The 23,738-nt window shown below is 38.1% G+C and overlaps 1 protein-coding gene across 10 annotated transcripts in view; it reads left to right on the forward strand.

The window, feature by feature from the left end:
* SFMBT1 (Scm like with four mbt domains 1) overlaps positions 1–23,738 on the forward strand; it is a 135,013-nt gene that overhangs the window by 83,156 nt on the left and 28,119 nt on the right. For all 10 annotated transcript variants that reach the window (XM_040454807.1, XM_040454814.1, XM_040454810.1 and 7 more), the window contains 6 exons: positions 655–749; positions 11,602–11,842; positions 19,897–19,985; positions 22,108–22,354; positions 23,027–23,121; positions 23,623–23,724. In XM_040454807.1, coding sequence (XP_040310741.1) covers positions 655–749; positions 11,602–11,842; positions 19,897–19,985; positions 22,108–22,354; positions 23,027–23,121; positions 23,623–23,724 — 869 coding nt within the window. The remainder of the gene's footprint in view (positions 1–654; positions 750–11,601; positions 11,843–19,896; positions 19,986–22,107; positions 22,355–23,026; positions 23,122–23,622; positions 23,725–23,738) is intronic.

Raw genomic sequence — 23,738 nt, forward strand, 5'->3', positions numbered from 1 at the left:
CTCTCTCTCTCTCTCTCTCTCTCTCTCTCTCTCTCTCTCTCTCTCTCAAATATAAATAAACATTTAAAGAATTAAAAAAAAAAAAGAAATGCCTATTAAGTATCTCAGGTAGTTGGCATTAGATACTAAATTATAGTCCAAAGTGATTATAATAGTTATACTCTCACCAGCTTTTATATGGCCCATCTGGGTGAATCCCTCCCTGATGGAGCCCAGCAGGAGACAGCATGTCACCCTTCCATGTTGTTGAGATTCATTGATCATCAGTACACAAAGGGAACCTGCCATTTACAATGAACATGTGAGGGGTGCTTGGGTGGCTCAGTTGGTTGAGCGTCAGACTCCAGCTCAGGTCATGATCTCACGATTCGTGAGTTTGAGCCCCGCGTCGGGCTCTGTGCTGACATGTCAGAGCCTGGAGCCTCCTTCGGATTCTGTGTCTCCCTCTCTCTCTGCCCCTCCCCTGCTCGCACTCTATGTGTCTGTCTCTCAAAAACAAACATTAAAAAAATTTTTTAAAAACCTGAACGTCTGATTATTTTGTGTGTAAAATCAAATCGGTTAATTTGATGTGAAGTAAATTGTGTAAGTTAGGGTTACTGAGTTTATGTTTTTACAGTTTTGAGTTTTCTTTTGTTCTGATTTTAATTCCAGATGCTGGATCTGGTGTGGAAGAAGTGGAGTTAAGCTGGGAAGATTACCTAGAAGAGACAGGGTCCGCTGCAGTACCCTACGGATCTTTTAAACATGTAAGCACTACCTGTATTTGTTTTACTGACTGCACCTTGTTCCTTTGACTCATGGTACCATCATTAGAGGGTTTAGAGTTATTTTAAGTTGGGACACTTGAAAGGATTTGGGTGCTTTTTCCTTTTTTCCTCCTCTTGCCACCCTCATTTTAAAAACTGGACATATTTTATTTTATTATTTTAAAGTAACCTCTACATCCAACTTGGGGCTCGAACTGACAACTCTGAGATCAAGAGTCACACTGATCAGAGTGCTCTACTGACCAAACCAGCCAGGTGCCCCTGGACATACTTTAAAGTCTTTTTTTGGTTTTGTTTATTTTCTTTTTTTTTTTTTTTTTCAACGTTTTTATTTATTTTATTTTTGGGACAGAGAGAGACAGAGCATGAACGGGGGAGGGGCAGAGAGAGAGGGAGACACAGAATCGGAAACAGGCTCCAGGCTCTGAGCCATCAGCCCAGAGCCCGACGCGGGGCTCGAACTCCCGGACCGCGAGATCGTGACCTGGCTGAAGTCGGCCGCTTAACCGACTGCGCCACCCAGGCGCCCCGGTTTTGTTTATTTTCTATCACTGAATGCAACACTTGTCTTTTTCACTCGTCATGAGTATTCCTTTTTTTTTTTTTTTTTTTTGTCAATAAAACCCCTCATAAATTGAAGAAAATGGTTTATTTTCTTACACTGTGTGTTATGACTGTTGGTTTGCACATTGAAAGTAAGTTCAGTAATGTCATTGCTTTCTCTCACGTTGAGCAGAAACGTAAGTAATATCATCAGTGGGTTATATTCGTGGCTGGGGCAGTATAGTTTTATGTCTTAATAGCTCAATTTAATGCTTAATCCATTGACCACATACTTGCCCTATATGATGCCTTTAGAATGGAAGAAAACAGTCCAAGTTTTATTAATAATTTATATTTAGACCTCGTTTTTGAGCCTTTTCACTTACATTGCCTCTTAAAACACAGAATTATTGATCTGTTGATTTCACGTTTGTCTTAGTCTGTTCAGGCTGCCATAGACTGGGTGGCTTGAACAACAGAAGTTTATTGTCTCACAGTTCTGGAGACTAGAAGTCTGAGAGCAGGCTGCCAGCAGGGTTAGGCTCTGGTGAGGGCTCTCTTCCTGGCTTGCTGACAGCCTGGTCACTGTGTCCTCACATGGCACAGAGTGAGAGAGCAGACTCTCCTTGAATCAGGGCTCCACTCTTAGGGCCTCATTTACCCTTTACTACCTCCATAAGGGTGCTCATGGATTGGAAGAATAAATATTGTCAAAATGTCAATACTACCCAAAGCTATCTACACATTCAATGCAATCCCAATCAAAATTGCACCAGCATTCTTCTCGAAACTAGAACAAGCAATCCTAAAATTCATATGGAACCACAAAAGGCCCCGAATAGCCAAAGTAATTTTGAAGAAGAAGACCAAAGCAGGAGGCATCACAATCCCAGACTTTAGCCTCTACTACAAAGCTGTAATCATCAAGACAGCATGGTATTGGCACAAAAACAGACACATAGACCGATGGAATAGAATAGAAACCCCAGAACTAGACCCACAAACGTATGGCCAACTAATCTTTGACAAAGCAGGAGAGAACATCCAATGGAAAAAAGACAGTCTCTTTAACAAATGGTGCTGGGAGAACAGGACAGCAACATGCAGAAGATTGAAACTAGATCACTTTCTCACACCATTCACAAAAATAAACTCAAAATGGATAAAGGACCTGAATGTGAGACAGGAAACCATCAAAACCCTAGAGGAGAAAGCAGGAAAAGACTACCTCCATAAGGGTGCTGTCTTTTTTTTTTTTTTTTCTTGTTTTATTTATTTATTTCTTAAATTTACATCCAAATTAGTTAGCATATAGTGCAACAATGATTTCAGGAGTAGATTCCTTAGTGCCCCTTACCCATTTAGCCCATCCCCCCTCCCACAACCCCTCCAGCAACCCTCAGTTTGTTCTCCATATTTATGAGTCTCTTATGTTTGGTACCCCTCCCTGTTTTTATATTAGTTTTGTTTCCCTTCCCTTATGTTCATCTGTTTTGTCTCTTAAAGTCCTCAGATGAGTGAAGTCATATGATTTTTGTCTTTCTCTGACTAATTTCACTCAGCATAATACCCTCCAGTTCCATTCACATAGTTGCAAATGGCAAGATTTCATTCTTTTTGATTGCCGAGTAATACTCCATTGTGTGTGTGTGTGTGTGTGTGTGTGTGTGTGTGTGTGTACACACACACATACACCACCTCTTCTTTATCCTTCATCCATCGATGAACATTTGGGCTCTTTCCATACTTTGGCTATTGTTGATAGTGCTGCTATAAACGGGGGTATATGTGTCCCTTCGAAATAGCACACCTGTATCCTGTGGGTAAATACCTAGTACTGGTCGTAGGGTAGTTCTATTTTTAGTTTTTTGAGGAACTTCCATACTGTTTTCCAGAGTGGCTGTACCAGCTTGCATTGCCACCAACAGTGCAAAAGAGATCCTCTTTCTCCGCATCCTCACCAACATCTGTTGTTGCCTGAGTTGTTAACGTTAGCCATTCTGACAGGTGTAAGGTTTTGATTTGTATTTCCCTGATGATGAGTGATGTGGAGCATTTTTTCATGTGTCCGTTTGGCCATCTGGATGTCTTCTTTGGAGAAGTGTCTATTCATGTCTTTTGCCCATTTCTTCGCTGGATTATTTTTTGGGGGATGTTGAGTTTGATAAGTTCTTTACATATTTTGGATACTAACCCTTTATCTGATATGTCATTTGCAAATGTCTTCTCCCATTCTGTTGGTTGCCTTTTAGTTTTGCTGATTGTTTCCTTCGCTGTGCAGAAGCTTTTTATTTTGATGAGGTCCCAGTAGTTCATTTTTGCTTTTGTTTCCCTAGCCTCTGGAGACATGTTGAGTAAGAAGTTGCTGCGGGCAAGATCAAAGAGGTTTTTGCCTGCTTTCTCCTCGAGGATTGTGATGGCTTCCTGTCTTACATTGAGGTCTTTCATCTATTTTGAGTTTATTTTTGTGTATGGTGTAAGAAAGTGGTCCAGGTTCATTCTTCTGCATGTCGCTGTCCAGTTTTCCCAGCACCACTTGCTGAACAGACTGTCTTTATTCCATTGGATATGCTTTCCTGCTTTGTCAAAGATTAGTTGGCCATTCCTTTGTGGGTTCCATTTCTGGGTTCTCTATTCTGTTCCATTGATCTGAGTGTCTGTTTTTGTGCCAGTACCATACTGTCTTGATGATTACAGCTTTGTAGTATAGCTTGAAGTTGGGGATTGTGATGCCTCATGCTTTGGTTTTCTTTTTCAAGATCAGTGAAAATAATAACACCACAACCCAAAACCTCTGGGATGTAGCAAAGGCAGTCAGAAGAGGAAAGTACATAGCAACCCAGGCCTTCCTAAAGAAGGAAGAAAGATCTCAGATACACAACCTAACCTTAAGCCTTAAGGAGCTGGAAAAAGAACAGCAAATAAAACCCAAAACCAGCAGAAGACAGGAAATAATAAAGATTAGAGAAGAAATTAATGCTGTCGAAATCAAAAAAACAGTAGAACAGATTAATGAAACCAAAAGCTAGTTCTTTGAAAGAATTAACAAAATTGATGGACCACTAGCCAGTTTGATCAAAAAGAAAAAGGAAAGGATCCAAGTAAATAAAATCAAGAATGAAAGAGGAGAGATCACAACCAACACAGCAGAAATAAAAACAGTAATAAGAGAATATTATGAGCAATTATATGCCAATAAAATGGGCAATCTGGAAGAAATGAACAAATTCCTAGAAACATATACACTACCAAAACTGAAACAGGAAGAAATAGAAAATTTGAACAGTAAGGAAATCAAATTAGTAATCAAAAATCTGCCAAAAAACAAGAGTCCAGGGCCAGATGGCTTTCCAGGAGAATTCTACCAAACATTTAAGGAGGAGTTAACACCTATTCTCTTGAAGCTGTTCCAAAAAATAGAAATGGAAGGAAAACTTCCAAACTCTTTCTATGAAGCCAACATTACCTTGATTCCAAAACCAGACGGAGACCCCACTAAAAAGGAGAACTAAGACCAATTTCCCTGATGAACATGGTTGCAAAAATCCTCAACAGGGTGCTGTCTTAAAATACAGTCACATTGGGAGTTAGGATTTGAACATATGAATTTGGGGGGACACACAGTTTAGTCCATAGCAGTGTTCAGCAGGGCATAGTTCCTTTGTTCTAGGATTTAGGAAGACACAAATGCTCACTGAGAATTGTCTGATTTTGTGAGGTTAAACTGTGTTGTAGGTGTTGTATATGCCAAAGAGTCTTGCTATTTTCAGTTTGTGTAAAAACTCAGTCATAATAGTTGCCCTATTTTTTAATTCACTTATGCCTTTCTTAAATTGAAGTAGTGAGAACTACATATTTTAAGTAAGGATTTCATTTTATATTACATTGACTAATCTTTTATAATTGCTTTTGGTATTTTTTTTAACAAGGGAAGTTTATTCATGATCATGTAATACCTTTGAGTTATTGTTTTTAATGTTATTACTAACCTGATAGGTATTTATACATACTTATTATTTATTTATACTAAAATGAAAATGGGGGATAAATTTCCTGAGCAAAATTCTGGATCTAAAAAATGTCATTTTTAACATTTTAAAAAAAGTTTATTCATTTATTTTGAGAGAAAGAGAGCAAATGGGGAAGGGGCAGAGAGACAGAGGGAGAGACAGAGAATCCCAAGCAGTCTGTGTACCATCAGTGCAGAACCCGATGCAGGGCTCAACCGTGAGATCATGACCTGAGCCAAAGTCACATGCTTAATGGACTGAGGCACCCAGGTGGCCCTAAAAAAGTCATTCATTCATTCATTCATTCATGTTTATTTTTGAGAGAGAGAGACAGAGTGCGAGCAGGGGAGAGGCAGAGTGAGAGGGAGACACAGAATCCGGAGCAGGCTCCAGGCTCCGAGCTGTCAGCACAGAGCCCGACACGGGGCTTGAATGTTATGACCTGAGCCAAAGTTAGATACTTAACCAACTGAGCCACCCAAGCACCCCAAAAAATGTCATTTTAAAGAAACAGGTTCCACCTCTCCTCTTTGAATGTCAAAGCAACAAGGAGAATGAAAAATAGATGTATACTCTCTGATCATCAAATGTAGAAAATATTTGTAAGCTTGAATCAGTATATGGTGAAAGACTGCCACGTGTGATAAAAACTAAGCACAGGTATAGGAAGATGCCGAGAAGGAGTGCCTGTGGCTAGCTGATCACAGCCAAAGCTGCTGGAACTCAGATTTCCAGGACTTGTGAGCCACTGGCAAGTTTTATAGTACCCAATTTGGAATGAAGGAGGTGGGGAAGGTGGGGCTGAAGAAGAAATTAGAAGTAAACCACATTTGCAAGGATGACAGTTCTAAGATAGTAAAACAGTTTTCCTCATATCTGGTGAAGGAAACAGCACAAACTATGGGAAAGACACTAAGCTTTACCTGAATCTTCTGGAACAAAAGCTTTAAGCTTCTAGGGGAAGGAATGCAAACCTTTTAACTGCCTCCCCCCCACACCGGGTGCAGGTGAAGATTCTTTGCAGCCTGGGGAAAGAACAGAAGAAATAAAAGCCCTCTGTCCTGGAGAGGGGTAGGAATACATGCTAGAGCATTAAAGGTCCCCTACAGTTGGGAGAGGAGTAAGATCACTGAGACGTTTGCACTCCCAACACCCAGGACACAGAACCTGAGACTGAGGCTGAATCTCAGAGAGTGTCCCTTCCTGCTTGTCTTCAATGACCAAGTTAGAAAATGTTGGGCAACAGAGGTCTGTTTGTAGGAGAGGGCAAGAGTGTGGAGATAGATGGTCTTTGAGATGTAGTCACAAAGAGAGGGCCTAAATCTCAGGGTGGAGCAGCAAGTATTGAGGGGAGAAAGCCCTCTGGCAAATGAGCCTATACCCTCAGTAGAAAATGCTAATGTAGTTTGGAGCCTCTGGTGTACTGTGAAAACCAAACAACAAAACCCAAACCCAGTTGCACTCCTCACTGTATTGATTTAACCTTCTCCCTCAAATTTAAGGCCTAAAAAGAAACACCCCCATGTCCAGGCATAAATACTGTCTGCTCAACTCAGTTATTCTGTACAGGATGTCTGGCTTTCAGTGAAAAGTTATGGGACACACAAAGAACCAAGAGAAAAACAGCAAACTGTCAACAGACAAAGCATTCCACAGAACCAGACTCATAAGGCCCAGATACTGGAACTATCAGAGAATTTTAAATATCTATGAGTAATAGCTTAAAGGCTGTAGCAGAACAGGTGGACAACATGTGTGAACAGAAAAGGAAATCAGGGGCGCCTGGGTGTCTCAGTTAGTTAAGCTTCTGACTCTTGATTTCAGCTCAGGTCAGGATCTCATGGTTCATGGGACCGAGCCCTGCATCATACTCTGTACTGAGAGCACAGAGCCTGCTTGGGATTCTCTCTCTCCCTCTCTCTCTACCCCTCTGCTAGTCATGCACTCTCTCTTTCTCTGAAAATAAGTAAATAACTGTAAAAAAAATAAAAATAAAAAAACAAAAACAAAAACACTTAGCAATCGACACTATTAGACACAGTGAAGTGGAAATTATAGAAGTGAAAAACATGGTAATAAGAGATGTCAAATGCCTTTGACAAGCTCATTGGTCATCCTCAAACAGATGAGGAACGAGTATACTTGAAGATAAGTCAATATAAATTTCCCAGCCTGAAATGCAAAGAGGAAAAGAGTGGGGAAAAAAACAGACCAGAACATCCAAGAGCTATGGACAGTATAAAAAAAAGTCTAATGCATGTGCAATTGGAATCTCAGGAGAAAGGAGAGAAAGTGAGGAAGATACCTTTGAAGAGCATAATTCACCAAAGTAGCAGAATAAAGGAGAAAAAAATACATTATCACCTCAATATAAAGAGAAAAATAGTTGGTAAAATTCCATACCCAGTCATGACAAAAACTCTTAGCAAACTGTAGATGAGAAAATTAAAGAAATCTTTAATTTGCTAAAGGATATCTATAAAAAATCTACAGCAAACTTTGTTAATGGTACTATGATGTATACTTTGTTTTACATATGCAACAAGATAAAAATGTTGGCTAACATGACTTCTGTTTGCTAGTGTATTGGAGGTTCTGGCTAATACAGTAAGGTAAGCAAAACAACTAAAATGTATAAGGATTAGGAAGAGAGGGAAAATGTCATTATATACAGATGAATAAAATACTTTACAGATATAGGATTAATGAGTAACTTTAATAAGATTATTAGATACAGGGTAGCATGAAAAATTATTATATTTCTGTATACTAGCAACAAAGAAAAGTGGGACTGAAAGATGTAATTTACAATACCATAAACACATCAAATGACTAATAAATGTAACAAAAATTTGCAAAGTAACTTCAAACCATTATTGATGTAAGTTAAAATAAAGGAATATGCCTTGTTTATGTAATGGAAGACTCACTATTGTAAAGATGACAGTTCTCCCAATAATAAATAAATCTATAGTAGATCTATAGATTTACTGCAACCCATGTCAAATACCAAAAGAAAATTCAGATAGGAATTGACGGTCTGATTCTAAAGTTCATGTGGAAATGCGAAGGAGCCAGGATAACCAGATGCAGCTAAGGAATAAGACAAAACAAGAAGACTTGCTGTACTAGGTAGTGAACTGAATTATAGCACTGCAGTATGACTCAAAGGAAAAACAAAAAATCAGAAGCAGATCCACTTTTGTGGGGACACTTGACTTATAACAAAGGTGGCAGTTTCCAGTGGTGAGGAAAGGTCAATTGTGTATGCATCTTCAAACAAATAAAACCTGACTCCTACCTAATACCATACATGGAGAATAATTCAAAGTGGATATTAGTTCTAAATATGAAAGGCTTATGGAAAATACATCTTTATGACTTCTAAGGATAGGGAAATTTTGTTTAAAAATACAGAAAATGCTAACTTTTTAAAGAAAAAACATTGATAAATCAGAGTACATTAAAATTAAGAACTTCTGTTCATCAATCAGAACCATAAAGAAATTGAGGTAATGTTTGCAACACAAGTAACTGACAAAGAACTGATACCCAAAATGCAGACTTGACCAAAAATAGGCAAGAATCTTAGCCATTTCCCAAAAGAAGAAAAGTAAATGGCTAAAAAAATATAAAGGTTTCCATCTTCATTAATAACGAAAAAGTCCAAATTAAAATCACAGTGAGAGGGGTGCACAGGTAGCTCCATCGGTCCCACTCTGGATTTTGGCTCAGATCCTGGTCTCACAATTGGTGAGATTGAGCCCTGGGTTGGGCCCTGCGCTGACAGCAAGGAGCCTGCTTAGGATTCTCTCTCCTCTCTCCCTGCTCTCTCACTCTCTCTCTCAAAATGAATAAATAAACATTAAAAAATAAAATAAAATCACAATGAGATACATAACACACCTTCCAAAATGGTTACAGTGAAAAGGACTGAAAATACACAAACTTTGCCTAGAGTGTTGCAGCAAAAGGATTTTTTTTATACTACTGGGAAAGTAAACTGGTGCAGCCACTTTGGAAATGGTTTGACCATATCTGTTATAGCATTCCATGTATGTTTGCCCCAGAGACACAAAGATACTCTGTTTATAGTCTTAAAAAGCTGCAAACTTCTCACAGTGCCTACTGTTTGTAGCATTAGAATGGATACATTGTGGCATATTTGTATAATGGAATACTATACAGGGGTGAAAAGAAATAGACTGTTAAATGTAACATGAGCGAATCTATAAGCAGTGTTGGGCTGGAGAAAAGCACACACAGGACAACATTCATACTGCATAATTCTAATACAGAAGGGCAGGGGGTTTTGTACAGGACGTAGGACTTTCCCCTCCCTGGCTGTCTTTCCAGGACTCCCCTCAACTGCCCAGTGTTTGTGATTGCTGAGTTGCATTTATTTGTCAGGTCTTCATAGTCTCCTCCGGTGCTTAAGAGTTCCTCGTTCTTTCTTTGTCTCTCATGGCCTAGACATTTTGAAGAGCATATAATGTATCAGTTATCTTGTGGAATATTCCTCAATTTGGATAATTCATGATTAGCTTGAGCTTATGCAGATTTGGGAAGAATTTCATAGAACGATACTGTGCTTTTCTCGTTGTATGACATCAAGGGTGTATGATTTTGATGTTTTAGAACTGGTAATGTTAACTTTGATCAGTTAGTTAAGGTGGTGTCTGCCATAGTTCTTCACTGTGATGTTACTGTTTTCCCCTTTATAATTGGTAAGAATCTTATAGGAGAACCTTTGAGAGTCTGTGAATATCATAGTCATTTTTGCACTGATGCATGATTCTTGCCTGCAGTGTTTATTTCTGTGTTTTTTCTAATGGTGATTTTCTATTTCTATCATTTTTTTCTATATTAATTGGTCTTCTATTCTAAGGATCTATCCCCTCTTCTCTGTTAATTCTTTTTTACACTATGGAGTCATGGGTATTATTTAAATCCATGGGTTATAATCCATTAGTCTGATTATTTACTTTATTGCTCAAATTATTCCTAATGTGACCATTGGGGGATCCTTCTGGTTGGCTCCCATGTCCTTTACAAATGCCCTCATCATTTTTGAAGAATTTCTTTACTTTCTGGTATCACAAGATATTCTAGGCTCTTCCTATGTTTTCTGTACCCCCAAATTGGTATCACTTATTTCTCCATGGAGCCCTTGTTCTTTTCATTGGAGGATGGCATTTATAAATCAAGATTTGTACACTGAATTTGCTTATTGCTAATGAGTGTCATTACTTCCAGTCCCTGTCAGTTCACAGAGGTAGGAGATGTATTTGCACACACATACATACACATCTGTACTATTTTCTGTCATTGTGACCTCGTTCTGATACTGCTGATTCCAGTCCAACACGAGTTTCATTCTATTCTCCCCTTTCCTTGTTTGTACTTCTTTCTCCCACAGTGAGAAACCTGGCTCTCATTTCTCACAATATATGTACATACTTTAATCTTAGTATACACATGAAGTAGTTCCAGAATTGCTCACCCATGCCTTTGTGATCATATAATTTATCATTTAAATCAGGACACTTTGAGAGAGAAATGGGCCGCTGTTAATTATCATTCAAGGAAAACAGGTATAAACATAGACTATTTGAGGGAAACTGGGAGGTATGGGTCTCTACATATGGTACATGTTATACTAATTTATTATCATTATAGCTTATTTTGTCTTTCCCCTTTTCTAGCATCATAAATCTTTTTGGAATGATCTAGAAATCACTCTTGAAAACATAATGTGTTGAAGGCTATTAAAATAGTGAACATTTAGTGATTTATGTACTTAATAGAAGACATTTTCTGTAATCATAGTAGACTGCTTTTGTGAAAATATTGAGTTCTATTAAAATTCCTTTGGAGTCGGCTAGAACAGAGCAGCATTGCTGTTCCTTGTTTTGTTTGGATCACTCCTGTGAGGTAGCTTTGGAATTTCTCAGGTTTCCCTTGAGAAGGTTTTATTGCGTTTAGTGCTTCAGAATTGTAAGTCTTAAAAAAGGCTGTCGGAAGGGCGCCTGGGTTAGCTCAGTTGGGTAAGCGGCCAACTCTTGATTTTGGCTCAGGTCATGATCTCACAGTTTGTGGGATCGAGCCCCGCATCTGGATCCATGCTGTCAGTGAGGAGCCTGCTTAGGATTCTTTCTCTATCTCCCTCTCTCTGCCCCTCCCCACCCTCAAAATAAATAAACTTAAAAGAAAAGAATGGCAAAAGAAATACTCATTTGAGATACTTATTTGGTGGTTAATAAAATTTCCCCGTTCAGGTGGACACACGCTTGCAAAATGGCTTTGCTCCTGGGATGAAGCTGGAGGTGGCTGTGAAAACAGACCCTGAAACCTACTGGGTTGCCACCATCATCACCACCTGTGAGCAGTTGCTGCTGCTCCGCTACGATGGCTATGGCGAGGACCGGAGGGCGGACTTCTGGTGTGACATCAGGAAGGCCGGCCTCTACCCCATTGGGTGGTGTAAGCAGAACAAGAAGACCCTTGAAGCCCCGGAAGGTAATAAAATACATGTTATCAAGACATGATATGGTATGGCCGTGGCTACACCCTTGAGGTTTTCATTCTCCACGCACATAGCTTTCTCTAACTTTTTGGGTTAGCATTTTGAATGAAAATATTTATAAGAAATAATGCACATTTCCCTATTTTTAAAAATTATTTTCTGGGCTTCATAAAGCCTTGGGTTTTTATGGTACTCATTGGGAGCATCAGTTGCTTATCATCTTGTAAGACTGTGAGGCTCTCTGAGTTTGGGACTTGTAGGTCTGTTTGTCTTTAAGTACGTTGGGCCAGATTGCTGTGCTATTGATGCTCGATATCTTCTGAGTTTATTGTCCTCTCTCTTCTCAGCCCGAGGTTATATCTGGGACCTATGAACTCTTAAAATGAATCTTAACTTAACTTAAAATGAGGAACTGAAGTTCCTCTCCAGGAAAGAGCCTTACTGGGAGTAGAATCCAAATTAAGCAGGACAGAGGGTCATGTAAAGGTGGAGAAAGGGAAGAAAGGCTTCACGCTTCGAGAAAATACCAGAGCTTATATGTTTTTCTTTACTTATTTTGATATAATTTCAGATTTACAGAAAAGTTGCAAAAATAGTATAGAAAATTCTTAGAGACTTTTTGCCAGGTTTCCCTAAATGTTGACATTTTACCAAACTTATGTTGTCCTTCCTTCTCCCTCCTTCCCTCTCACTCTCATACACACACATGCATGATTTTTTAATGAACCATTTGAAAGTCAGTTACAGACATGATGCCCTTTTACTTCAATGTTCTTACAAAAATAAGGACGGGGCGTCTGGGTGGCTCAGTCGGTTGAGTGTCCAACTCTCAATTTCGGCTTAGGAGATCCCAGGATTGTGGGATCGAGCCCTGCCTCCGGCTCTGCATTCGGCATGGAGTCTGTTTGAAATTTCTTTGTCTCCTCCTCTGCCCCTCTCTCACTTGGCATGCACTCTCTTTCTAAAATAAAAAAAAATAATAATAATAAATAAATTAAAAAGATTGTATCATCTAACAAAAACATTTAAGAAAAAACAAGGACATCCATTGGCACAGTAAAATAACAAAATAAAGAAATTAAACTTTGATTTAATACTATAATTTGTAGATCTTACTCAGTTTTTACACATAATGTTTTGATAGTAAAAGGAAATCCCAGATCATGTATTGTATTCAGGTGTCCTGTCTCATAAGATTCCTTTAATCTGGATATTTCTCAGACTTTGTTTTTTGTGACTTTGACATTTTTGAAACTTATGGGACAATTTTCCCAATAATGTTGATTATCCCTTGTTTCTTTTCCTAGTCCAGGATTCAGTCCAGGATCACTTATTGTATTTGATTGTCACGTCTTTTTAGTTTTCTTAACCTTTCTTTGTCTTTCTTGGTGTTAATGTTTTTGAAGAGTACAAGCCAGTTAGTCTTTTGGACTGTCCCACAGTTTGGGTTTGTCTGATGTTTCCTTAGACTCAGATTATGCACTTTTGGTAGGAAAACTGCAGAAGTGACACTGTGTCCTTTAGGGCATCAGTCATTATTAGGATGAGACACCTGTTGTTGGTTTGTTCTATAGCTGGTGATACAGTAACTTTCATCACTTGACTAATTTGATGTATGTCAGGTTTTTCCACCATAAAATTACTTGTACAGCTTTTAATTAATAAGTATCTTGTAGGAAGATACTTTGAGATGATATAAATATCTCATTGCTCTTCAAACTGTTACCCACTATTTTTAGCATTGATGGATCATTTTTATCTGAAACAATTATTACTCTAATATTACCAAATAGTATTATCTAATTCTGTCTACATTTCATAATTGGCTTTCTGCAATAGAAAGAGCTTTCCTTTTCCTCCACTTACATACATATACTTATATATGTGTATGTATATGTGTATTTATGTACACATGTATGTCAGTGTAGACTCATGATTCTTATTTTACTCAATGGGTTATGTTCCTTTACTGTCATTATTTATCTTGATGCTCACATTGTCCTAGATTTGGCAAGTGGGCACCCCTTTAAGCTGCCACTAATGTGTCCTTTGTTATGTTCCCATCATTCTTTGAGTAATTTATGTTTTAGTTCAAGAAGCTTTTCTCTGTCTCAGCACTGAAATCAGTCATTTCTCCAAGAAGTCCTGGTTTCTTTTGGTGAATAATGGTATTTTGAAATGAATATTTAGGGGGTGCCTGGGTGGTTCAGTCATTGAAGCATCCGACTTTGGCTCAGGTTATGATCTTGCAGTTGGTGAGTTCGAGCCCCTCATCAGGCTCTGTGCTGACAGCTCAGAGCCTGGAGCCTGCTTCGGATTCTGTCTCCCTGTCTCTCTGCTCCTCCCCCACTCATGCTGTTTCTCTTTCAAAAATAAATAAACGTTAAAAAATTTTTTGAAATGAATATTTAGGTGTTAGGGTTCTTGGGGTTCTGTGGGCTTCTATCTGCCATATTTTTAAGTGTTTTGTGAAAAAAAACAAAACAAAACAATGTAAGGAAGCTCTAGAGACATGAAGCTACCTAGCCTACCATCTCATCTTGAGTCTAGGAAAATTCATCTCATTTACATGATTTTAGTTGAATACAAGGTTATTATAATGAGAGAGAAGGATGGAATAAAATACTTCTGGAGAAGCCTAACCACAAAAGAGATGAACACTGTGTCACATAAAAACATTTCAAAACAAGCTAAGAGAAAGTAGTAACAATGATAGAAGCAGTGAGAAAAAGTATAAATAAAATTTATAAAAATTCAGAAATGAGATGATTGGAGAAAAGGAAGATTTGAAAAGAGAAAAAGTAAAAGTTAGGCAAGAACTAGAAATATAAAAAAATATATTAGAAATGAAGACTAACTTAAAATGAACACAGGAGCAAATTTACCATGGATAATCTCTGAAGAGAAATAGCAGATGAAAAGGAAGAAAAATCGCAAAATAAAAAAGATATGAGAAAAGAAAAAAGACGGGGTAAAGTCCCTAAAGAAAACGGCAACAGAGAAACAATAAAATACTATAAACTATAATTCAAGAAAACCTTACTGAAATAAAATAGGACTTGAAATACATCTAGAAAGGGCTCACTATGTACAGGGGAAAATCCAGTGAGAACAGCTACATCAAGATGTGTTCTAATGACACTTGGACTTCAAAGTAAAAAATAATCCTAGGCAAAAAGTCTAAATTTCTTAAAAAGGAAGGAAAACAAGATTGTCAACAGACTAATTGACAATAGTGCTTTTCTTTTTTTTTTTTTTTAATGTTTATTTTTGAGAGAGAGAGAGAGAGAGAGAGAGAGAGCGCACGCGCGTGAGTGGGTGAGGGGCAGAGAAAGGGAGACACAGAATCCAAAGCAGGGTCCAGGCTCTGAGCTGCCAGCACAGAGTCTGATGCGGGGCTCGAACCCATGAACTGCGAGATCATGACCTGGGTGAAGTCAGGCGCTTAACCAACTGAGCCACCCAGATGCCCCTTGACAATTGAGCTTTTTGATAAAAAATAGTAGGGTAACATAGTTAAGAAATTCAGTAAAAGAATCTATGAGACAAGAGTTTTACATCTCGTCACTGAACTTTAGGTGTAAAGGCTATATGCATACTGCTCTGAAGATATGAAGATTCAGGTTCCTTTGAGCCCTTCCTAAGACATCCACTGGAGACTGAACTTTAGAAAACCCAATGAATGAAGAAGCATCAGCATAAGAACTGTTAATGAAACATTAAATATATATGTAGCTATAGAACTTGGAACTAAATGAAGGGTATGAAGGAGACAGTGTAATATATAATAGCTACATACTCTGACAATGTAGATACAGTGTCACTATAAAAATGTGGGACAGCAGAGTAGGGAGGGCATGTGCGTAGTGGTAAAGCTCACTCACTGCCTTTTTTTCTTTTTTTAAAAACCAGCTTTATTGCAGAGTAATTTAATTGCCTTTTATTTTTTTAGCTAATTACCTTTTAAATGTTAATTGAGAATAAAAGGCTATTGCGTGAAATGAGATGGTGAGGAAGAAGAAAAAAAGAAGTTTTGGCTAATGTTACTGCTGTTTATCAAAGAATAGAAAATAGTCCAAAAATAGAACTAAAGTGTTATATAAAGGTATTAGTATAAAGGGAACCAGGAGAATAAAAATGCAAACCTTTCTAAATGCCAAAAGATAAATTTTAAAAAGAAAAAGTATATGTTCAAATAAAATAGATAACATAGTGAAAGACTACACACACACACGCACACACACACACACACACACACCAATAATCTATATGATATTTAACAATATGACAGAATTGAAGCCATACCTATTGATAATATCCATAAATGTCAATGGGCTTACTCTTCTAAAAGTAAAAAAAAAGTTCAGGTTGGTCCACAAGGCAAAGCCTACTTTTGTGCTGTTTATAGGAGATATACATAAATGGAAAGATTCTGAAAGGGTTAAAATACAAGGATGGACAAAGATAAATCAAATAAAAAAGAAAGTAGGAGTGTCATTCTTGGTATTTCACAAAGGTAGAATGCAGATTAGAAAGCATTACAGGAGACAAAAGGATACTTTATAATGAAAAAAGCTGCAGTGCCTGGTAAAAAGAAATGGGGACCATCTGCATACAGGCAGGAGCATTCTCCAGGATGTCTTATTTTATGGAGAGAGAAAATGTGTAAGAAATGAAGGAGGGGGAGAACATATGAATATGTATATGTGAAGTTCATTTTTTTTTAAATAAAAGGATAAGTCATTTAAAAAAGTTACCTGTGGGGAAACAAGGGAATGGAATGAAGTGGGGAAAGGGATAGAAGCTAGATTTTCTGAATGCGTCTATTTTGTAGATTTGACTTTTGAATTATGTAAGTATTTTATAGAACTATAAAACATTCTAAAGAGATTTCTAAACAAACAAACAAAAGAACCACAAAAACAAAAGCAGCAGAGAAATGTAACTGTGTATGGAGGTTGTGAAGTGACCTCTCAGACAACTATTTCGTTGGCTTTCAAATACAGTAATTTAAAGTAAAGGTACATCCCTAATAGGGGTATAGCATAACAACAACAACAAAAGTAAGCTGTTTTTAGTAATCATTGTTGGTCGCAAAGTTGATACTATTTTGAAATAATATTTGGGTGTTGTGGAATAAAGTCATTATGAAATGTATAATTAAGAACTAGGGTTTTCAGCAGGATAGAAAGGAGAGCTTAGGTATATGAAGTGGAAACAATGTCTTCATGAATTTGTATTGGCAGTGTCCGTATGAACTCCTAATCTGATTTATGTCTTTAAAAAAGGATCTTTATTCGTTCTAGATACTGAAAAAAACTAGAAACACAAACTTAGTATAAAGAATATTTTTTTTTAAAACGAGCACTCAGCACCCTAAGTATGATCTCTGAATACCATTTTCACCCAAACAAATTCGAGCTCCTTGGAGAAGGAGCTGGTTCTTGTACCGGGGCAGGAAAGGTGCCAGCTGAGCCTGGGACACCGTTCATACCAAAAGTGAGAAAGATGTCAGTGCCTGTTTACTAGGGTCATATCAAAAGAGACTCCTTCTGGTTAAAGACAGGACAGTGTGAGCATCAGTAGGAGAACAGCTGCGATGACCTGAAGCATATCGGATGTGCTTTAATCTATAATTTCCTAGTGTGACTTTTAAACAACTCTCCTTGATCGCCTTTGGAGGACGATGGGGACGCCACTGACGATTTTGAAAGCTGATAAATACAGGGAAAGATAGAGAATCAAACATATATCCTGGCTTTTTTTCCCTGTGAACTATAACGCAAGGTAATGAAGTAGTTGAAGAAGAGAAATTTTTCTTCATAGAATATTTTTGGTTAGTAAACAAAAAAGGGATGATGGGAAAATCACCACTTTTAGCCCTAACGAATTGTGTATCTGTGTAGTGACCATTAAAAGCTGCTAACACCATGGGGCGCCTGGGTGGCGCAGTCGGTTAAGCGTCCGACTTCAGCCAGGTCACGATCTCGCGGTCCGTGAGTTCGAGCCCCGCGTCGGGCTCTGGGCTGATGGCTCAGAGCCTGGAGCCTGTTTCCGATTCTGTGTCTCCCTCTCTCTCTGCCCCTCGCCCGTTCATGCTCTGTCTCTCTCTGTCCCAAAAATAAAAATAAACGTTGGAAAAAAAAAATTTAAAAAAAAAAAAAAAGCTGCTAACACCACAAAAGGAGAGACAACCAGACTGAGTCTGCTTCCTGATGGAAGTGGTGGAAGATTACGACTCCGCTTTTGAGCTGTTCTTGACTCCCCCTCAAAAGAGTCAGATCTGAATTTGATCAAGCCTGTAGCTGTAAACACTGATTTATACAGAATACAGAGGTCATTGGAACAACCGGTTACCTCCCACATGGAGGCTACCAGTAAAAGCAGACTCAGAAAAATGCTAAACAGACAAAAGGCTGTTTTTCAACAAATATGCTGTTAGAAAGAGAATGGGGAGATGGAGGGGAGAAGGAACATACACCTTAAAAGAGACTTAAGCAATAAATCAACCATTTGCAGTGTGTACATCTCATTGGGATCCTGATTTGATCAAGCAAACTGGAAAAAACTGTGAGACATTTGGGGGCATTTAAACATGGACTAGATATCTGATATTAAAGAATTATTAACTTTTAAAGGCGTCCTATTGTGCTTACATAAAAAGTTATTTTTTTAGAAATACATACTGAGGGGCGCCTGGGTAGCTCAGTTGGTTGAGCATCCGACCGTCTTTATTTATTTTGAGAGAAAGAGAGAGTGCGCATGTGTGTGTGCACATGAGAGAGAGCGGGGAAGGGGCAGAGACAGAATTCCAAGCAGGCTCCACACCCAGAGCAGAGCCAGCACGGGAGCTTGATTCCACTACCATAAAATCGTGATCTGAGCCAACATCAAGTGCTGGACACTTACGTGATTGAGCCACCCAAGCACCCTGAGCATCTGACTCTTGATTTTAGTTCAGGTTATGATCCCAGGATCATGGGATGGAGCCCTGCATCGGGCTCTGGGCTAAGTGTGGAGCCTGTTTAAGATTTTCTTTCTCTCTCTCTCCCTCTGCCCCTCTCCCCAGTTCATGCTCGCCATCTACAAAAAACAAAAACAAACACAAAAACCACTGAGATTATATTGGATGAAATTACATGATACTATATGATACAGTTATATCAGGAATTGGGTTCTAAATAATCTGTGGTTGGTTGGCAGAACATCTGTAAAGGACCAGACAGTAAATATTTTAGGTTTTACAGGCCATGTGATCCTTGTAACAGATACCTAACACTACCTTTGTGGTGTGAAAGCAGCCACAAACAGTGTGTAAACAAATGTGCATGGATGTGTTCCAATAAAACCTTATTTACAAAAATAGACAGTGGACCAAAGTTAGCCCAAAGGTTGTTGTTTGCTAACAACTCCTGGTCTGGATGGAAAAGTTGACCATGAAGTGACAGTTGTTGAAGCTAAGGTACATGGAGATTCATTATACTATTTTCTCTACTTCTATATATATTTGAGAATTCCCATGATAAAAAATCAAGTATTGGGGCACCTGAGTGGCTCAGTCGGTTAAGCGTCTGACTCTTGATTTTGGCTCAGGTCACGATCTCACAATTTGTGTGTTCGAGCCCTGCGTCAGACTCTGTGCTCAGAGTGCGGAGCCTGCTTGGGATTCTCTTTCCCTCTCTCTTGTTGCCCCTCTCCCACAGTCTCTCACATGTGCACGCGCGCTCTCTCTCTCTCTCTCTCTCTCTCTCTCTCTCTCAAAATAAATAAAAAAATAAAGTAGTTAGCTTTTGGATAAAATTAGGCCGCTGTTACTGTATTCTCTTTTGTTTTGTGTATCCCTTTTATTAAACTAATTAGGAAGGAGCTTTATCTAGCTGGGGATTTTTTTAAGCTCTGAAAGAAGTAACATGTTGGACTTAGATATTAAAAGTACAAATGCACCTCTAAACCATTTTCACTGGTTTAACTTCTCTGTATTAGGTTTTGTTTCTGTGTGTTCTATAGCTGACATTATGAGTAATCACTCATTTATTCCCTCATCTAGGCATCAGAGACAAAGTGTCTGATTGGGATGAGTTTCTGCGGCAGACCCTGGTGGGAGCGTGTAGCCCTCCTGTTCCCCTGCTAGAGGGCGTGAGTATTACTGCTTGCAGAACCAGTGTGGAAAACTCTTTTCATCTTCAGTGATATTTCTTGTCCAAGGAATCTTAAAATTGGTTGCTTGTTTAGCACTCTAAAGCAAATAAGCATCATTACTACAGACGTAGACAGTGGGTATTGCTGAGTTTAAACGTATCCTCAGAAGTTGCCAACTGGTGCCTTACTTAGGGCCTAAAGTATTCCAAATTAGTTGCTGACACATAAAAATCTAGCTTTCCAGATTCTTTTATGAAGTTGGAAAATGTGGCCTTTTTGGGCTCTCTGTAACTGAGCAGGTGTTGATTCTACTTCAGGAATTTGTAACTCCCACCCCAGGTGGATTGAGACCCCCTTTTCTTTCACTCAGAAGACCCTGGACCTATCGTATCCTTACCACCTACCTTCTTTCAACAGTCCTTTTAAATTAGGGTAGCTTTTGAGCTTGTTAGTGAATATAATACAGGTTTCTTGTCTTTGTGAAATCAGTTTATTGGTTATGACATTTCTAAGTTATATTTTGTCGCTTTCTGTCCTACCACTTACATGCTTTGTGGCATATGTGAAATGCAATGTATGAATGTTCCAGTTTCTCTACATCTTTGCTGACACTCTTTACTCTCTTTTGGTTATAGCTATGCTAGTGAGTGTGAAGCAGTATCCAATTTTGGACGCGCATTTTCCTAATGACTAATGATGTTGAGCATCTTTTTCTATACTGTTGGTTATTTGTATATCTTTTTAGAGGAAATGTCTTTGCCTGTTTTTAAATTGGGTTTTTTTTTTTTTTTTTAATTACAGAATTGTAAGAGCTCCTTGTATCTGATAAATCCAGACCAGATAGATTTCCAGATGTTTTGTGGATCGTCTTTTCACTTGCTTGACGATATTGTTTATAGCACAAAAGCTTATTTTGATGTAGCCCAATTTATCTGTTTCGTTGCTGTTGCTTATGCTTTTGGTGTCATACCTAAGAAGGCTTTGTTTAATGCAAGGTCACAAAGATTTACTCCTACGTTTCCTCCTAAGTGTTTCATAGGTTTGACTCTTATGTCTAATTCTGTGATCCATTCACATTCCCCCTTTAAAACTCGATTGGCAAATACTCTCCCGGCTGATCTTTATATTTTATACTCAGACTCATTTCATCATGCTTAGCCAGAGCCTGGCACATACTAAGTAAACAGTAAAATTCTAATGATTGAATGAAATCATGAACAATGAATTAATAGATACCCAGCTCTACATCGACCATGATTCTGACATTCTAATACTTAGCTGTGAATGTGTTTCTCCATTTGTTCGTATGTTCTTTTGCATACGTATGAATATGTGAGCAGCGTCACAGAGCAGTTCTTATTAGGGGAAAAAAGTAAGTTTGAATATTAAGAAATGACTAAGTGATAATGGAATCAGCATTCTTTTCTATTCTTTATTGTAGCTTTTAATGTATTTCTAGAGAGTGATAATTAAACTTTTTCTTTCCATCAGCATAATCAAAACACTGTGTTCATAGGAACATTGTTGTGAAATGAGTGAAAAATCAGAAACAACTGAAATGCCATCGGTAGATAAGTGGGTAAATTACTGCTCACTTATAACACAGAATGTCAATAAAATGGTCTAACACAATGAAGAGGATTTATATGTACTATAATAGAAAGAAAGCTGTGGTGTATTCAGTAACAAACACAAATTAAAAAAGAGTATACAGTGCTCCCATTGTTCAAAAAATATAAGATAGACAGACACAGGTAGATACTGACTTGGGTGCAGAAAACCCAGTGTCAGAGTAAGACTAAGTGCTAAGTAAGACTTAGTAATAAGATTCAGTAACGACGATATTTTTAAAATTCTTATTAGATGAGACTATATACCATCGTCTTAGAGATAGAGATCTTAGAATAGTTTCATTGCATTGTAAGTAAGATTTTCTATAAGATAAACATTTTCATATCATCTAGAAATAATACTGTAGAGACTTGTATGATATTAGGCCATTCAGTGACATGACTTTGAGTGGATAAAAATATAAAGGCTAATCTGAGATAATTTAAAACTTGACTTTTTAGAATACTGTGTTAACTTCTCTTAATCATTTTACATCTTGTACCTACAGCTCCGTAATGGGAGGAACCCTTTAGATCTCATTGCCCCGGGTTCCAGGCTAGAGTGTCAAGCTTTCCGGGACTTGTTGAGCACTTGGATCGTTACGGTAGTAGAGAACATCGGAGGAAGGCTGAAGCTGCGCTATGAAGGACTGGAAAGTTCTGACAGTTTTGACTTTTGGTTGTATTACTTGGATCCATTTCTTCATCACGTTGGTTGGGCTGCTCAACAGGGATATGAGCTTCAGCCCCCATTAGGTGAAGAGTAATAGGACTTTTTAACTTTAACTGTTACATTATGGTCATAGTATGTTTTTATTAATGTTGATAAGACTGAAAATCGCATTACTCTACATATTACAAAAGCCTTTGTGTAATAGAGATATTTCAAAAAAATGTGTATGCAGTTGAGTGCCTATTTTTTGTTTTTTGTTTTTTTTGTTTTTGTTTTGTTTTTTTGGTTTATTAGTAACTTGCCACACATATTGATGTACTCATGGACTCCTGCCTCAGCTCCTACTGACCCCTTACCAAAATTGAAGAAAAATTCTCTAGGTAGCATTTAGATACATATAGGAGTAGTCTGGGTCTTGGTTCAAAGTGGATTAAAGTGATTAAAAGAAGTAACAGTGAGATCAAAACAGGAGTGACTGTTTAAAGCAAGTTTGGACGTTCTGTTATTTTGTGGCCTACAGCAATCCTTATAATCTCCCTGTAGGTATTTTCACCAGACTTGCTACCCACGCTCTGAATAGGGGAGACAGAGTACTGAAGTTAAGATTCAGGTTCTTTTGAATGAAGATGGTATAAGTGGGCTGGAGCCCTTTCTTTTCCCCGTGGAAAGTGACTTTTTTGTTTACGCGAATGCTTTCAAAACAGTTATAAAGTAAGTTCTCTTCATTTAAAACATCCTGTCTTGTTTTACTAAAGCCATCCAGCATCTAAAGAATGAAGCTGAGTGGCAGGAGATCCTGGCCAAAGTGAAAGAGGAGGAGGAAGAGCCACTGCCATCGTACTTATTTAAGGTAAGAACAAAAACATGATGGATAGTACTTACCTCTCACAGTGGGGTAGGGCACAGTAACCCCGGGGTCAGTGAATGCGCTGTGATAGTTGGAGGAGGAAAGAGGTTTGAAGGCTGGAGTGATGGGCATCCTGTTTCTCTTCTAAAGGTAATCTAGGTTTTCTCCCAGAGTTCTCTTAAAGTGTTTGAGTCTTGTCTTTTCCACTTGTAACTACATAGCCCCAGTTGTTATAAAATAAACTTGTTTTCCTCCAGATGGCCTTTGTGTGCCAAATAGAGAGAGTAGGAGTACTTCTAATACTTTTTTTTTTTTGAATAATTTTTTCTGAATAATTTTTTTTCTGAATAATTTATTCAAGGAAAGAAAATTACAGGATTAAATTCTTTACCAGAAGTTGGACAGTTATGTTATTTTAACTAAGAGTAATATTCTGCTATATATGAATATAAAATTAATGTGAAAATACTATAGTTTTATTCCCTCTTGGTGTTTGCATTTCAGGACAAACAAGTGATTAGCACTCATTCATTCTCTGTAAATATGAAATTGGAAGCTGTGGACCCCTGGTCTCCTTTTGGGATCTCTCCTGCTACGGTTGTTAAGGTAAAATGGGGGCA

The sequence above is a fragment of the Herpailurus yagouaroundi genome, unplaced genomic scaffold, assembly GCF_014898765.1.
Source record: "Herpailurus yagouaroundi ecotype Mexico unplaced genomic scaffold, PumYag 213, whole genome shotgun sequence".
Classification (NCBI taxonomy): Eukaryota; Metazoa; Chordata; class Mammalia; order Carnivora; family Felidae; genus Herpailurus; species Herpailurus yagouaroundi.